The 18,635-nt window shown below is 43.1% G+C and overlaps 1 protein-coding gene across 8 annotated transcripts in view; it reads right to left on the reverse strand.

The window, feature by feature from the left end:
- The window catches only part of CASK (calcium/calmodulin dependent serine protein kinase), a 450,866-nt gene extending 437,729 nt beyond the window's left edge, over positions 1-13,137 (reverse strand). For 3 of the 8 annotated variants that reach the window (XM_075539425.1, XM_075539421.1, XM_075539419.1), the window contains exon 1: positions 12,902-13,137. In XM_075539425.1, coding sequence (XP_075395540.1) covers positions 12,902-12,960 — 59 coding nt within the window. In that variant the 5' untranslated portion in view covers positions 12,961-13,137. The remainder of the gene's footprint in view (positions 1-12,901) is intronic. The other 5 variants (XM_075539427.1, XM_075539422.1, XM_075539426.1 and 2 more) reach the window with 3 other exon arrangements.
- Positions 13,138-18,635: the final 5,498 nt, after the last annotated feature.

Below are 18,635 nucleotides of genomic sequence, written 5' to 3' on the forward strand. Positions count from 1 at the left end.
TAGCTCTCCTGATTCCTCTTTGAAGTGAATTATACGCCAAACCATAACCGCAGTCCCCCAGTTTCACTTCCACATTAATGATTCCCAAATTTTCACTGTCATGTAGACCATTCCACCATTTCCAACACAAGTCCACTTAAAAACAACTTGTAGTCAATTTGGAATATTGTGTAGTAGTTAAAATGGAGGGCAGACAGAATGGTTACTTCTGGAGAACAGAGCTATAGATGAAGAAAAATGAGGGGGGTAAGACTCACTGTTTACTGTCACACTGTATGTTTTAATTTGTGAAGGGCATCATTGCTTTTATAATTTCTATTATAAAAACAGTTGGTGAAATTAAAAAAAACAGTTGATGTTACTAGCTGACATTGAGTTAACTCCAATTCATGGCAATCTTATATACAGCATAACAAACCACTGCCCAATCCTGCATTGTCCACAAGACTGCCAGCATGTTTGAGTCCATCATTGGGATTACTGTGCCAATACGTCTTCCTGAGTCTTGCCTGATTTCTCCTTCAGCAAACGTGTAGTCTTCTTTCAAAAATTGGTCCTTCCTAATAATATGTCCAAAGCATGCAAGTCAGACAGTGACCAATTGTGAACCATAAGGTTTTCATTGGCTACTATTGTTTTCAGTTTAGAAACTCTGCTGAAACTTGTTCACTATGAGTGACCTGGCTGGTATAGCTTTGTTGATGTTGTTGTTGTTGTTGTTTTAAATCCTTTTATTGGGGGCTTGTACAAGTCTTATCACAATCCATACATCCATCCATTGTGTCAAGCATATTTGTACATTTGTTGCCATCATCATTCTCAAAACGTTTTCTTTCTACTTGAGCCCTTGGGATCAGATCCTCATTTTCCCCCCTCCCTCCCTGCTCCCCCCTCCCTCATGAGCCCTTGATAATTTATAAATTATTATTTTGTCATATCTTATACTGTCCAACGTCTCCCTTCACCCACTTTTCTGTTACTCATCCTCCAGGGAGGAGGTTACATGTAGATCCTTGTCAGCATAGCAACACGTAACTCACCACAGTATAATGAAGTGACAGATGGGTAACAGTTTAAAAACTAATTAATTAATTCGATGTCATTGGATAAGTTAATGGCATTATCAATGAAATTACCTTATACCTCAGAGGGATGCTTGAGAATTCTCTTTGTAATAAATTCTTATGACGTGGTCCTGTTTGATGCTCACCCTTGTGAAGAGATCATTGAAGGTAAGGGGGCTGTAACCAAGTGTGGTGAAAAAGTAGATGGTGCCCAGCTATCAAAAAGAATAGCATCTGGGGTTTTAAAAGGCTTGTATTCAAACAAGCAGCCATCTAAGTGAGGTGTCAACTAAGTCCTACATAGATAAAGCCTCTGGTGGATCCCCTCTGACCACAGTTGAGGGATGTGAAAAAACCTTGCTATCAGACAGAGACTATGATAGACTCGATTATGGCAGATATAATTAGGCTACAATGTGGCAGCTGGTTATTTGATTTCTTTTGGACTCATTTTTTATTCTAGTCTGCAATATTTCCTGCTTTTTTCACCAGAAGTTTTTACTCTGGGTTATTTTAATGTTGGTGGTCTTTTCTTTCTTTCTCTAATATATTTGCTGTTTTTGTTACTTTGGTTCTTTTTTGTTTATTTTCAGTGTTTGCCAGTCTATAAAGCCAGGATAGGCAGATGTATAGAGACAATAACACTTGTGTAATGGCTAAACAGCGATGAGGAGGGTGGTGTTGGAGGGAAATGGAGAGTGAATAATGAATACAGGATGGGGGAGGATGTATATATAAATGCTTTTAAAATATGACTGAAGTATGCAAGTATATGATATGTGAGTTATATCTCAATACAATTACTGGAAAATAACCTAGTTATTAATAAAGAGAAATAAAACACTGCTAAGTCTCAAAATTGGAAATCTACAGTTAATATCCTTGAAGGCAAATTACCTTCAGAAATTATTTTCCTCCTACTGACTTTGCTTATTCACCAAGAATACTGTGGGCAATCAGGGCAATTACATATTTCATTCATTGAAAGCAGGGATGGCACAACACTGGGTGGATTCAGGATCAGAAGAAAGAAGAACAGGTCCTAAAGTATCTTGAACCCTTAATCATAAATCTTGAGTCACATTTGTGGTTCTGGAATTAGCACTGTCAACTGCAAAGGAAATGAAAAAGAAAAAAACGTGTGAGCAGCACATCCCATGAGCTTGTTAACTGGAGTCAAGTACCTGCTCTGCAAGCAGTAACTCAGTTGCTTGATTCTTTAGTTGTACCGTGTTGGCAGACAGGTGAGACATTCACACACTCAGCAGTTGCTGTTTAGTACATGGCTTTCAGAATCAAAGGGAATAATTTTAGTATTTTCATGACAGGATACAGGAATAACACAACTAACCTGTGGAAACCACCCACCATACCCTCAAACACCTACCTCTGAAACCTCATTACTTCTGCTTTGAGATGTTAAGGATAATAAACTCAGCATTCTGTCTTTTGGTGTTGGGAACTGGAAGGAAAAACTTAAGAGAGTGGAAGGGTAAAGAAAGATACAAAATGAATTCTATTTTGAATAGGTGACTTGGATTCTATTATTCCACATGCTCAAGCAGATAATATGCGCACCCATGTTCATCACATTGTTATTCACAATAGCAAAAAAGATGGAATCTAGATGGAAAAAAGATGTTCTACATGGGCATCAACAAATGACGGGATAAACTAAGGTATGTACACACAATGGAATATTACACAATGTTCTAAAAAATGAAGAAGTCCATGCAACACCTCATAACATGGATCAACTTGGAGGGCACTAAGTAAAATAAGTCAATCACAAAAGGGAAACTATGGTATGAGACCACTATTATAAAATGTCAAAAAAGAGGATTACACACAAAAGAAACATTCTTTGGTGTTTACCAGAGATGGCAGGGAAAAGGAGAATAAATTACTAACTAGAGACTAAACAAGCATTACCTTAGGGGAGGGAAAGGTAAAATGAAGGGGCTTCACAAGTACATGGAAAAATATAATCAGGTGCATCAGCAAATGTGGTGAAGAAAGCTGATGGTGCCTAGCTATCAAAAGATATAGCGTCTGGGGTTTTAAAGATATGAAGGTAAACAAGCGGCCATCTAATTCAGAAGCAACAAGTCCACACGGAAGAAGCATACCATCTTGTGTGATCACGAGGGGTCGAAGGGATCAGGTATCAGGCATCATCAGAACAAAAAATCATATCATTGTGAATAAGGGGTGGGGGCAGAGTGGAGACCCAAAGCCTGTCTGTAGGAAATTAGACATCCCTTACGGAAGGGTCTCGGGAGGAGACAAGCCAGTCAGGGTGTGGAGTAGCAACGATGAAACATACAACTTTCCTCTAGTTCCTAAATGCTTCCCACCCCCACTATCATGATCCCAATTCTACCTTACAAATCTAGCTAGACCAGAGGATGTACACTGGTACAGATAGGAACTGGAAACACAGGGAATCCAGGATGGATGATCCCTTCAGGACCAGTGCTGAGAGTGGTGATACTGGGAAGGTAGAGGGAGGGTGGGTTGGAAAAGGGGAACCGATTACAAGGATCTACATGTGACCTCCCCCCTGGGGGACAGACAACATAAAAGTGGGTGAAGGGAGACGTTGGACAGTGTAAGATATGACAAAATAATAATTTATAAATTATCAAGGGTTCATGAGGGAGGTTGGCAACAGGGAGGCAGGGGGAAAATGAGGAACTGATGCCAGGGACATAAGTGGAGAGCAAATGTTTTGAGAATGACGAGGGCAATGAATGTACAAATGTGCTTTACACAATTGATGTGTGTTTGGATTGTGATAAGAGTTATATGAGCCCCTAATGAAATCATTTTAAAAATGTAAAATATGAAAAAAAGAGAAAAATGGAATCAAGAGATAATGAAGTTTTTCCATGAACCTTCTGGAGTGCTCTCAATATACAATAAGGGAGCGGGCACCGCAACATGACAAATGGCAAAGGAAGACATTGGGAAATGCCTAAGATTGAAAGACAACGGCAGCAAATATTATTACACACACACACACAAAACCAAACTGGTATGGGCTGGTACCAACTCATAGAGACCCTATAGAGCAGTGCAGAACTGCACCTGTGAGTTTCTGAGACTGTAACTCTTTACAGGTCTTTCTCCCACAGAATGGTTGGTGGTTTCAAACTGCTGACCTTGTGGATTGCAGCCCAACACGAACCCACTAAGTCACCAGGGCTCCTTATTACACACGCAATCTTGCAAGAATAATAGCAAAGCAAGTCTACAAGTAGCTACAGAGGGAGACATGCAAGCTAAATAGATGTGGGGATGGGAATGGGAGTACACCCATGAGCATATACGGCTTTGGCAATGGTTATTTTTACACACACATTTGTATGTACTGCTAATGTGAGGGCAAGTCAAAAAGTATTGCTACTGGGTTTCCAGTTCATACGTACATGGGTTTACTACAAATAAAATGCAAAATGTGTTTAAAAATGTCTCTGTGAGCAGTGGATGGCTGCACACAAATTCTGTCAACACACTCTTGTCTTGGTCTCATTAAGGGTGCCTTAAAGGGGGGGGGGGTCCCAGTCAAGAGTAGCTTTCAAGGGGATCTGCTGGGCCAGTTAAATTTAAGCTAAAGAGGTCAGCTCAGAAGGTTATGGTGACCAGTTTTTGAGATTCCAAAGGGGGTAAACTTGATAGATTTTCTCAAGGAACACAGGGCAATCACGGGGGGTTATTATGAAGAAATTGTAAGAAAATTGAGCACTGTATTGGGGAGAAGGCCAAGAAAGTTAGACCGAGAAATATTTTTCCCCATTCCGACAATGCACCTGCTCATTCTTTGCAGGCAGCAAGGGTTGTCCTAGGAGAATTTCACTGGAAAACTCTACCCTATTTATCTCCTGCCCTGCTCTTGTCCCTCACACTTCATTTTGTCACCAAAATTCAAAGAACATTTCAAAGGAATACAATTTGAGACCCTTGAGAATGCCAAAATTGCAGTGTTTTTTTGGTGTGTGTGATAAGTTGAAGAGCGCAGAAATCTTTGAGAAAGTGTTGAAGCGAGGGAAATATTGCCTTCAGAAGTATATAGACCAGTAGTTCTCAACCTTCCTAATGCCACGGCCCTTTAATACACTTCCTCGTGTTGTGGTGACCCCCAACCATAAAATTATTTTTGTTGTTACTTCATAACTATAATTTGACTATGCTTATGAATCAGGCGACCCCTGTGAAAGGGTCCTTCGACCTCGAAAGGGGTCGCGACCCACCAGTTGAGAACTGCTGCTATAGACCTAGCTGGAAGGCATGTTGAGAAACAATCGTTTCATGTTTGATATTTTCGTTTATTAAAGTTTTCTCCGATCTTGTAGTAATATTTTGTTGTTGCTGCTGCTGCTGTTAGGTGCCATCGAGTCGGTTCTGACCCACAATGACCCTATGCACCACAGAATGAAACACCGCCAAAGTCCTGCGTTATCTGACAATCAATCCCATACGTGAACCCATTGTTGCAGCCACCGTGTCACTCCACCTCATTGAGGGCCCTCTTCTTTGTTGCTGCCCCTCCACTTTACCAAGCATGACGTCCTTCTCCAGGAACTGGTCTCTCCTGACAACAAGTCCAAAGTCTGTACGAAGAAGCTTTGCCATCCTTTTTCTTATCACCATATATCCAAAGATATTTAAAACATACATGAGGCAAATTTCTAGAAATTTCTTGGCCATATCTGAACACTTTGAAGAACTGATTCATTGGGCTTGGGGGCTTAGGATTGCAATCTTAGGGGACTTCAACTTTCAGCTAAACAGGCCTATAAAGTGAATAAGAACACCAGGAAGAAATGTACAATCAACCATTTGAGACCAAGAGAATAGCGTTTGTGCCAAAACAGAGCTCAGAAGGCAGGAAAGGAAGATAAATGGAAAGTGGGAACCCAAGGAGTAAATGGGTACTGAACCAATGTCATGAAACAAAATATATATAAACTGTTGAATGGAAAAATGAAGTTGCTCTGTAAAGTTTCACCCAAACTCCAATATAAAGTAAAAGGAGGGGAAGAGGGAGAATATACATACACTTATCAGTTTAGTGACCAATACTGAGATTTCATTAGACAGTCAACACGAAAAAGAAATAGATAAAAGAGTGAACAGTACTAGCCAACCTCTACTGAAGAGGTAAGAAATTTAATTAAACTATCAAACAATTACAATTTACAGTAAGCAAAATCTGAAAATGAAGGCGTGTGCCTTATTTGAAAGAAAATTAATGCAATTTTTTTCCAACTTGGACCAGCAGCATAACGCAGCATAAAATGAATGGACTTTAGAACCACAGTTGAACCCCATGTGATCCAGGGCAAGTTACTCAGCACTCTCTTTTGATTTCGATGTTCTCTGAAAAATGGGTATAATTAAATGAGCTAATTTAATGATTTTCATTACATGAAAGTCAGGATAGGTAGATCTATAGTGATAGCAACCAGGTAAAGAGCTTCTTAGGGTTATGAGAGGGAAGGTTGGGGGGTAAAAGGGGAGCTAATAATAATGGATACAAGAATGAGGAAAATGTTGTAAGTGGTGATGAAGGCACAATTCTCTTTATTATATTTAAACAACTGACGTGAATTAATGTCAATAAACCTGTTCAAAATAAGATAATTAATACATAATGCCTAACATTATAATACTCTTTCCCCTTACAAAGGAGATCTAACATTATTTTTCAATCCTCAAAAGTCTTTGTGCCAAAATTCCTTTAAATATAGTATTCCTACCACACTTAAGGAGTAGAAGGATGGGGCTTTCTACTCCCATAAAAAGTTACAGTCTCGGCAGCTCACAGGGACAAGCTCTACCTTGTCCTACAGGGCCACTATTAGTTGCTATCAACCCAGTACCATACTTAACGGAGCCCTGGTAGCGCACTGGGTTATGAGTCAGGCTGCTAACCACAAGATCAGCAGTTCAAAACTATCAGCTGCTCCAAGGAAGAAAGAGGAGGCTTTCTACTCCTGTAAAAAGTTACAGTCTCAGAAATCCACAAGGGCTAGATGGTTGCTGAGAGTGAGAATCTACTTGATGGCAATAATGGAGGGACCACACTTAAAATGTAAAATATATTCATTAAGAACAATTCCATGAAACAAGGTACGCCTTGCCTGTGAAATTTACTGAATAGACCAACAACTGGTGATAAAAGAATTTTCAGTTCAAAAGGAATATCCAGGAACACAATTGAAGGGCATTAGAGATAATGCATCGGGTGAAACGACTGCAGACATAAGGAGGGCTTCAAAAAGTTCACGGGGAAATGGAATTACAAGATCATGGAATCTATCCATGAATTTTTTGAAGCCCTCTCATGCAAGGTAGGAAAATGAAGGCATAAATTGCAAAGAGCAACGCTATGGCACAATCATGGAAGTTCAAGGACTATAAAAGGTAACCTTCAAACAACACTTCAGAAGCGCGACATATGAGGAGACTCAGAGACGGTCTGGAATATGTAGAAAAAGCAAATGAGTGACTCAGTTCCCCCCCAAAATGATCTCAGAGGGGGGAAAACCCACCTCCATCAGCCGGAATCAACATGGCTGTTACCCTGAGCCCTACTCTCAGTCAGGTCTGCTACATGTAGGAATCCACATCCTGCTTTGAACAGGTTGTCCTCTGTAAAAGTGCAGCTTAACCTCCAGGGCTTGGATTCTTTTAGGGCTGCCCACCGTTGAGCTTCTGATTGTGCTACTTCTGTTACATGGCTGTCACTGACCCAGCGCTTCTTCCATGGAGTATTTGAATATTCATTTTGGGAAACGGGTTACTTCAGGCTCACACTTGGAGATGTTCTGAGCATTAAAAACTAGTTTAGGGGGGAAGGGAGGGGAAAACGAAAAGCTCATACCAAGGGCTCAATAGAGAGTAAATATCTAGAAAAGAATAATGGCAACATATGTACAGGTATGCTTGATACAATTGATGTAGGGATTGTTATAATAGCTGTAAGAGCCCCCAATAAAACGATCTTTTAATTAAAAAAAAACGGCGGTAGCTTACCTAGTGTTTAGTTAAGATTTCCAAGAAAAATTCCCTGTGGTACTAGATATATCTGAAAACCATAGTGATTAATACCCATTAGTAAAGCTGGTTTTTCTCAATGTTAAACTACCTATTTCACATATTAATAATCCAGTATTTATGTAAAGGTTGCATTTAACTTAATTCTCTGGCAAACAACATTTGAATCACAAGTATGGACTTAAAGAATATAAAGTACTTAGCCATACTCTTTAATAGGGTGTATGTGCAAAGACAATCCATATTAAACTGTTATATTTCTTAATACTGAATTAAGTCATTCAGCAGCCAGTCATCATCATTAACTGTTATTGGAGCAATCATTGTTCTGTGTTGTTCCAAACATCAGACAGTCACTATGTTAGCAATAGATGTGTGCCATAAATAAATATGAACCTTAAAGACTGAAGAAATCAGAGCCAAATACAGGCTGGAATGAAATTCTCATACAACAAGGCTCATAAAAGAGAAAATTCATTATTTGGACTTTTGGCTGAAATATCCCTCTAATATTTTTATTCTACTAGCCTCTGAAAGGCTAGTCCCCAAACATTACATATAAAATCTAGGTTTTAAACCAGTGACTCTCCATTGTAGCTGCACATTAGAATCACTTACTGAGCTGAATTTATACAAGTACTTGTGTGTGTGTGTGTGTGTGTGCGCGCGCGCGCGCGCGCGCGCGCACAGACACACATACAATGTCTAGGACCTGGAGATTCTGATTTCATTGATCAGACAGGGCTCTGACATTGATCATTTCTAAAAGCTCCCTTGGTGATTCTAATACGCAGACAGGTAGTGAACTATTTCTTTAAACACATGCAGCCTTTTGGGACAATTATTACTCTATGGCTGATAAACATGCTTTTTGCCTTTTAATGAGATTCTATAAAAACTACTCAATTCATTCCAGAGCTACTAAGTGACTGTTACTTTGGAAAGCACTATGTCAAGTAATAAGGATGTATATGATGTGTTATCTGCCCTCATGAAGCTACCCATTAGCTAGGTAAAGAAACCCCTAAAGAAGGAATTGTAATTAAATATGATACGTGCTCTTGAGGTATAAGCAAATATAGCATGCTTCACAAACTTGGATGTCAGCTCTGAGCAAGAGTTATACCGCAACATTCCAGTTTTAGTTTATGTCCTACTAATATAAAAAAGTCAAGTTACAGGTTCCTAAATACCCTAAATATGGGGCAAATATTTTGCCCAGACAGGAGAAAATAGGGTGCATTTTCTTACCGTTTCACAAAAACTGCAATACCAAGAAAGTAGGTGGTGGTTTGTTTGTTTTGATGTGGATAAATCTTCTAAAAATTTCACTTTACAGTATTACTGATTGTATACTTACCTACTTAACTGTGCATTTGCGAAAGGGGCTACAAATGACCGTGATGTAGAAATCAGCCAGAAACCTGTGTTGACATAGTAACATCACTCCTTTTCAGTAACAGTACCATGGTTGCTAAGGGGACTATGATATGGTCTCATCATTGAAGATTTCTTTCAGTCACTTGAAAGATGTTACATCGGGGAAATGTAATGAAAATAATGGGCATCAAAAGGAGTTTCTGCAAGACTTTTGAAAGGGAAAACGGGGGGGGGGGCCCACGGGGAGCTTTAATTAAAAAAAAGAAAAAACACATTCCGAGCAACCTTAATGAGCCAAAGGATTCACTCAAAGTATCAAGAAAACATATATTCCAAAGAAATGATCTTATACTCTAAAGCTCTTCATCCTACAAGATGTCCTTCTCAACCATGGCAGCAGCGACAAAACACATTGAAGGGCTAAATGAAACTGAAGCTGTTTTAGGCCACCAAGTAAGATCTAATGTATAGTGTAAGTGGGTGGGTGGGAATATAGGTTCATAAATATAGGTTCATAAATGAGTGGATTGTCCAATTGGTCTGGAGATATGGAATCTAAAGTGACTCAATGAAAATTAAGACCATAATACATAGTCCAAAACAACCTGTGATACTGATTTGGAATAAAAGAAAAACAAAATTCCATGGAATGTAGATCGACATTAACAAAAAGTGAACATCTTCAAGGTCTTGCTGCTTAAATTCAGAGTTGATCAAAAATTCTAAGTTCAAATAATATGCTGTCAAGAGCCCCTGAAAGAAAATCTCAAGTGAATTCCAATGTCCAGATCAATATAGTCTGAGACAATTTATTAGTGAAACCTTCAACCTTTACACAGGGTAAGAAACATCCTCATTACACTTCTATACCACTAAGGCTCCCTTGAATTAATTCATGGAATGGCTGATTATAAATGATACTCACCAAGTCAGATTTTTATAGAATATTAATGAGATGGCAAAGTTCACGGACTCTAAGGGAACCACACACAACCTATTACCTCAACACTTGTTTGCTTTCCCTCCCCAGTCAGCTTTGCAGCAACTGGAGAGATGGCTTCAGCTCTACCAAGGTATATTTCCTAAAGATATTCAATTGATGAAAAGTCAGCAGAACACTGACGATGTTCATGTAAAGCTGATAACCACTTCTGAAAGACAGCAACCACATCGGTACTCTTGAAAACCTTAAGTATGCAGAATTCTGTTTCAAATTTTATTAAAGGGTGGCTATTTCCAATCAATATAACAAAATAACAATTATAACATTATAATTTCACATTTTCCAGTTAGGGTTTTGCTGGTTTAGGTACATCAGCTATCACTAAGATGCAACAAACAATATTTAACCCCCTCCCTGATATACACAGTCATTTGAGGGCTTTTGAGAAACAGCTACTTTACCTTCCCTGGATACTCCCAAAACTGGAAAGATAGAAAAAAAAAGGGGGGGGAGAATCCTGTATACATCTCTGTAAAACTGTGATAGTTACATGTGGTTTTTGAGCATTTGACATGTGGCTAGCCTTAATGAGGACATGAATTTTAAATTCTTTTTACTGTTAATTAATCTGAATGTAAAAGCAAATACAAATTCAGTTATTGGAAAACTTTAAAGTATGTTTGGCATAATTTGAGTACATAAAACTGCTTCTTCAAATATAAATTATATTAATCTAAACACAAATCCAACGTTGCTAATGAGCATGTAGCTTAGCATTAGAAATGAGATGTGATGTTGTTTATAAAATGTGCATTGGCTCTCAAAGACTTAGTATGAAATCGAGGATGCAAATGATCTCATTAATACTTTCTATAGTGGTTACATGTTGATATGATCATATTTCAGATTGTTAAAATTAAATTTTAATTTTACCTCTTAGCTTGTGTGTGTGTGTGTGTGTGTGTGTGTCTATTTTCAAATGTGGCCATGGCCACTACAAAATTTAAAATTACTTGTGTGGCTCACATTACTTTATCTATCTTCTGAGCAGGGCTGTTCTAGAGTGCTTCCACAACCACTTTACTAAGACACATTTGGATATCCTTCTAGTAGACAAGCTGATCATGTAACAATAGGGGCAAGGAGTAACATGTCCTCATATCAATTGGGTCTGAGTAAAGTGTGTAGCAAGCTCTAGTCACAATTTCGCCATCTGAGGCAACGCATATATCTCAATATGGAAGATAAAAATGAGTTTTCAGCACTTCAAATGAAATTGAGTACTGCAGATAACTTAAGAGACATCGAGCCAATTGCTCTATAGTTTTCCTTTGGATTCCTAAATACAGACTTGAAAATAGATAATAAAACACCCCATGGGGGTGGGGGGAGCGGAAAAATATTTCTATGGTAGCTATCCTGCAGCCCCATTAAATAAGCCCCAATTACTCTTCAACCCGATCTCCCCAACTTCTAAAGCCACAGAATACACACGGAGCTAAGAAATCAACTTCAAATTGCAAGCTTTTCCCTCCCTCCCTCCCAAGCAAATTAGCAGGATTGTGCACTTGGAATATTGTTTGACAAGAATGAAAAGGAAACTATTCAAAACAGATTTAAGGAATGGACAATTAGATGAGGAACTGCAGATTTAATTCTCAATCAGCCCTGTGATTAATCTGATTCCCTGCCTTTCCCTAGCGAAATTATACAACACAGATGAAAGGATGAGCATTTGGACTGTCAGTTCTATATTCTAGACCAGCCCAGTGACTCAAAGCAGACAGCTCCACCATCCCAACAGTCAAGGGGAGCCTCAGAGACTGATTTAACAGTCATTGCATAACGAGGCGTTAAAAATTGGGATGCCCTCAACTCTTTCCATGTTTGTCTACACAAGGTGAGGAATCGGGTGGAACTGATCGCACCCCGTCGTCTGAGAGGACCCCCTCCAATCTGGGCATGGGGTGAACACAAAGGCATCTAATATCCTGCACAATAGGCACACACCCCACAATTTAGAAAGCTGGACGTTCTCCCTCGCTCTCCGTGCAAGCAAAAGAAATGCAAGCTGCTCTTTTCGTTAATGGTCTGTGCTACGCTCAAGATAACAATAACCTCAACTGTTCTCAGGAAGCAACTATAAAATCCGATCTGCCACGTCCCTGTGCAGCCGTCAGAAAAAATGCAGGCAGCGGATTTCAGCCAGCCCTAAGCCTCCTGGGGTGGCCGGCCTGGGCTGGTCCGCCTCCACCCGGGGAGCTCCCCAGACCTCCGCGGGCAGGAGGTCCAGCTCCCAGTTCCTAAATGCTTGAGAGGGAGCAGGAATTGGGAGGCGCCCGGCAAGGGAGGGCAGGGGGCAGGCCCGGAGCCGGTGCGGGAGGGACCCGGGCATCCCTGAGATGCATTTTTTCACACTCCCGCTCCCTCGCTCCCTCGCCTAGAGACTTACTTGCCGATCACCTCGCACAGCTCGTACACATCCTCGAACAGCACGTCGTCGTCGGCCATGGTCCGGAGGGGACTGTGGCCGCAGCGTGGAGGGCTCGGAAAACTGGGGTGGGGGCGCCAAAGAGCTCAGAGCCCGGCCCCGGACTCGCCTCCTCCCCTGGGGACCCGCGAGCCCTCAGTGCCGAGGACGCTCGGATCGGGTCGCGTCGGCGGCGGCGAGGCCCGCAGACCGCAGCTCCGGCGCGGAGGGCGACCGCCCCGGCGCGGGCGGCGGGGCCGGGGCACTGAGCGAGGGCGGCCCGGGCCCGGCGCCGCCCGCCCGCCCGCTGCTCCTCGAGCTGCTCGGGCCGCGCTGCCCGGCGTGCGGATCCGCGGGGACGGCGCGGCGCCGCGCTCCCCTCTCGTCAGCCCGCGCGGGCCGCGAGGCCGCGGCCGCTCCCACCGCCCGAGGCCGGCTGCAGCGCGCGTGGGGCAGCTCGGGCTACCAGGGGGCCCGCGGCAGGAGCATGGAAGGAGGCTGGCCGCGGAAGGTGGTAGCGGCTCGACGCTGGGGACCCGGAGGCGGTGGCAGAGACGCTCCCTCCCCCTGCTCCTCCTCCTGCCGTCGCGGTCCGCTCAGGAGTGGGAGGGGGCTTCGCGGGACCAGCGCTCAGTGCGGGCGGGAGCCGCGGCCGCCGCCTTCTGCTCCTCCTCCGTCGCCAACCGACCGGCTCCTGAGCCCAGCGCACCAGCTCCGTGCACACTCGCCACCCTCCCCCTCTGGCCGCGCGGCTTCCAGCAGCACAGACCCCGCCCACTCCAGCCCGTGGGGAGGTGGCGGCCGAGGGAAGGGAGCCGGGCTGCTCGGCGCATGCGCTGGCTGCCCGGCCACGTCACGGGGAGCCGTCGGGCGGAGGGGATCTAGAGAGGGTGAGGGGGGGCCAATGGCCCCAGGGGCCAGCGGGCGGCAGCTGCCGAGTTGCTGGCTGGTTGGGGTCTTCACCTCCCGCCCCGCCGCGACCAAGTCGCAAAATGGGCCAGAAACAAAAGGTCCGGGATCGCCCGCCCGCTCGCGTGGATCTGCGGGCGAGTCTCGGAACCCCGACTGCCCTCCTCCTCCTTTTGTAACTGCAGAAAGCCTTTCCCAGATTTTGCTGGGCAGGGAGGCGCGGGGAAAAGAAATTCCCAATGAATGGGGAAAGGAGGGAGGTGGCGAGGCTGTCACTCAAGACTGTGCCAGGCGGCAGATGCTTTTAGTGCCACTGGGTCATTCCTTAATGAAAATGAGGTCTGGGGGAAGAGGGCATCCACCCACAAGAAGGGAACTAAAAACTGTCTAGGAATGCGCATAACAACGAACAGCAATTTATAGAGAAAGCTCTCCCGCGTTCCGCCTCAAACTCAACAAACACCTACCCCCCTAGGGACAGCATAAATAAAGGTCAAGGACTTTTAACCCCTTTGAGTATCCCCCGCGCCCCCAGTGCTTACTCCGCTCCCTACACGCTCGGTAAATGTGAGACATTTGAGAAGAAAAACGCCACTGGAGGGAGTGGATGCACAGGGTCAGCCAGGGAGTGAGGTTCTGGGTGTTGCCGCTGTGCTGGGTTCCATTCAATATGAAGATTTCTGTTCAACTGAGCATGTGCGGAATGAGCAAAAGCCATCAGACAGGTATATGCTTCAGTTAAAGACCAATAAAAAAAGTCTTTGTTCCTCTGCACAGCAGAAGCGCCCAATTAGTTCAGAAGTCGGTTTCCAGAAATCGTCTGGTAGAATTCTCAGTGCGGTAACAAAAATAAAACAGTATTTACCAAAGGGGTGAGGGAGTGTGGAGACCCACCGCCTTTTTTTTTTTTTCTTCTCTCTTCAGAAGTGTTTTGTTCAAACCTTTGGCCACTCCCTCAAGAGGCTGAGGGATTTGCCAACGTTACGGATCTAGCTACTAAATCTTTTTTTTAATGCAGATCAGAGGGAAAACATAATTGGACAAGAAGCCTTTCCTCCTTTTCCAAAGGGCTCCCTTGGGGAAGGGGGCTTCAGAGCCTGAAAAGCCTCGCCCGCATAAAGTTCAGCTGTTTCAAATCAACAACACCAAGTTGGCTTGTCCATCCACCATGTGAGGAATAAGGCGTCATTCCATCCTTCCCTGAAGTGCAGAGAGACCCTGAGAAATCAGCTGGTTAGTTTCACTTCCCTTCCCCAGTCTGATTCTGAATGACGCCAAGGTTGGAGAACTATGCTGAGAGGGATAAAAGGACAGTTGTAAAACTGAAAAGAAAAGTAGAGGTGAATGAAAATAAAGTCGCCAGGAAGGGAGATTGCTCTCCTCCCAGGAAGGCCAGGTGATGCAAAAGTTAAGCCCTTGATTAGCACTCAAAAGGTAAGTGATTGTAACCTACCAGCAGCTCAGTGGGAGAAAGAACCTGGATTCTCCCCAGGATCTCCTCCCACAGAGATTAAAAGCGCCGCCCCCAGGGGGCAGTTCTTGGTCCTATTGAGTCTCTGAGTTCTTTCTGCGGACAGCCTTCGGTATATCCTGGGAGGGGGCCCGACCTAAGCCACAAGGAACTGAAAGCAGAGTGGTGGAAGTGGAGAGCAGCAGGGCCCACGGTGACGTGTCAGTCTCCTCCTACAGCCAATCCTCTGAACATTCCAGCGATGCAGTCACTGGTTGCTTAAACCATTTCACGTTGACTTTCCTATTAGTTTCTAAGTCCTATTGGTTTGAGTCGATTCCAACTCATAGTGACTGTGCTGGATAGAGTGGAACTGTTCCCAACGGATTTTCAAAACTGGAATCTTTAGAGACGGAAACTATCGTCTTTCTCCCTCAGAGTAACTGAGGTTTGAACCACAGAACTTTTACTTAACTTTAACCAAAGGGGAAGAAATGGGGAGCTGATATCAGGGGCTCAAGTGGGAAGAGAATGCTTTGAAAATGATGATGGCAGCATATGTGCGAATGTACTTGACACACTGGATGAATGTACGGATTGGGATCAGAGATGTAAGCACCCAATAAAACTATTTAATAATGACAACCAATTACAATGATCTGCATGTAACCTCCTCCCTGGGGGATGGACAATAAAAATGTGGGTGAAGGGAGATGTTGGACAGTGTAAGACATGACAAAATAATAATAATTTATAAATTATCAATGATTCAGGAGGGAGAAGGTAGCGGGGAGGGAGGGGGGAAAATGAGGAGCTGATACCAAAGGCTCAAGCAGAAAGCAAATGTTTTGAGAATGATGGTGACCACATGATTTGTTGCCACAAATGTACAAATGTGCTTGATACAATGGATGGATTGTGATAAGAGTTGTACAAGCCCCCAATAAAATGATTTTTAAGTATTTAAGAACAAAAACTTTAACCACTCACTGCTCCTGCTACAACTGATGAGAAAAGAAATTCAGACAGAGACAAATATGTATTCACAGTCACATATTTATCATAACCTCAACCCATAGCTCCCACTTCCTCATGTGGGATCTATACATACAGAAGACGTTCTCTACAATGTACATTGCTCAGAATGTGTACCATGTAGTGCAGTGGTTATGTGCATGACTGCTACCTGCAACATCGGTGTTGGAACCCACCAGCCACTCCACAGGAGGAAGATGTGGCAGTTTGCTTCCATAGAGTCCAAACCAAACCTGTTGCTGTCCAGTTGATGTTGACTCAGAGCTAGCCAATAGGCCAAAGTAGAGGTGCCACTTGGGGTTTCCGAGGCTGTACCGTGTAGGAAAGCGCACCATCATGTCTTTTCTCGTGGAGTAGCTGGTCGTTTCTAACGCTTCCTTCAACAGTCAAGTGCCTTGGAAACCCCACAGGGGAGTTCTATTCTGGACTGGAGGATCACGATGAGCTGGAATTGACTGGACCACAATAGGTTTTTATTATGGCTTGAGACAAGCTTGGGTGTGGCAAGTGGATTGCAATCATCTGAAAAATCTAAAGGGCTGGCAGTTTGAACCCACCCAGGGGTCTTGAAAGAAAGGCCAGACAAACTGCTTCCGTCTGCCTGTCCGTTTACATTGCCACCAAGAAAACCCTATGGAGCAATTCCCACCCATCACATGGGCTCTAGAAGGGCCCAAATGGAAGCCAAAGCAAGGGGTGTGGCTTTATGCATTATGATGGCTCAAGGATCTTCTGCTTCCAGAACTAAAATAACTCGACCTTTTAAGTGACATTAATTCTTCTCTCGGTTTCTATGGAACCCCCAACCCCAATAAACATACCTGTAAATGGCCCCACTCACTGCTTTGGAGTCGAGGCTGACTCATTATGACCCTATAGGACAGGTCAGAACTGCTGCATAGGGTTTTGGAGACTCTCAATCTTTATGGGAGCCAACAGTCTCATCTGGCTATTAGGTACGAACTGCTAACCTTGCAGTTAGCAGCCTGAGGCTTAACCCAAAGTGCCACAAGGGCTCCATTTCTAAACAGTCAGCTATCAACCATTTAGTTCTTTTTTCCACAAAGAATACACTAAAATTAATACATAAACCAGTTAGGCTGTATTGGGGTGTTAATAATTGAATGTTCAACTAATGGGGGGTGGGTGTATTTACTTTATGTTGCAAGGAGTCTAGAGGTGGTTGGTTGCTAACACTGGTTTAATTACTCGACAGTGTGATCAAGGACCTAGGGTTCTTTTTTCTATTCTGCCATCCACAACGTGTTAGTCTTTCATCTGCCCCAACTTCAAGCATCAAACTGCATTCAAAGGCAGGACTAAGAAAAGAGGCAAGGGTAGGCAAAGGTAGGCAAGACCTTTTTGCCCTCTCTCCCATCTCTTATTGTTGGTAGGTGCTGACCTGTTGGCTCCTATTCACAAAAGACCCTATTACAATAGAATGAAACATTGCCCCGCCCCATGCTATCGCCACAATTATTAAATTTGAGTCTATTGTTGCTACCACTGTGTGAATCCATCTCAGTTGAGGGTCGCCCTCTTTTTCAATGACCCTCCATTTTGAGTACCCTCTGACCTGAGTGGCTTACCTTCTTGAACGACAGCAAATAATGTTCCTCTGCTATTCATAAGACGTGCGGTGTCTAATTATTCAAAAGAGGTTTGCTCATTCTTTCTTTCTAGTCTGTCTTAGTCTGCAAGTTACCCTAAAACCCATCTGCCATGGATGACACTGCTGCCATTTGAAATACTTGTGGCATAGCTTCCTGTATCACAGTAACATGAAAGGCTCTACAGAAGGACAAACTGCCCATCTCTTACTAAGGAAAGGAAATAACTTTCCCCATGTTGCGAGCTAGAATACACTCAAAGGGCAGCTCTCTGTACAGGAAGTTAAGGGAGATTCGAATATTTGATTTTCCTGCCTTCACAATGGAGGTGGACAAGGAAGAAACAAATAGAGAATAACTTTCAGGTAGGCAAACAGTAATATCTCCAAAACTATAAAAATAACTAATGAAATAATTCCGTATCTTCATCATAAAGTAGATATGCCTCTAGTTATAAACTGGCACTCTGGCTTTAAAACATAAGGAAGCATCGAATACCTCAAAATGCTGGGCTTGTTGCTAAACAAATTTGTCTCTGAGATGTTGTGAAAATAGTCCATGACTTTGAGAGATTGGCCTTCACATTGCATTTGACAGTCCCAGACTGTTGGGTTCCATGCCATTTCAACAGGAGAGGAGCTACGTTCTAGAGAATTATTATCATGGATATAATACAGAGGTCAGTTTGGCACAGGGTAAATTTAGGCAATTT

The sequence above is a fragment of the Tenrec ecaudatus genome, chromosome X, assembly GCF_050624435.1.
Source record: "Tenrec ecaudatus isolate mTenEca1 chromosome X, mTenEca1.hap1, whole genome shotgun sequence".
NCBI lineage: Eukaryota > Metazoa > Chordata > Mammalia > Afrosoricida > Tenrecidae > Tenrec > Tenrec ecaudatus.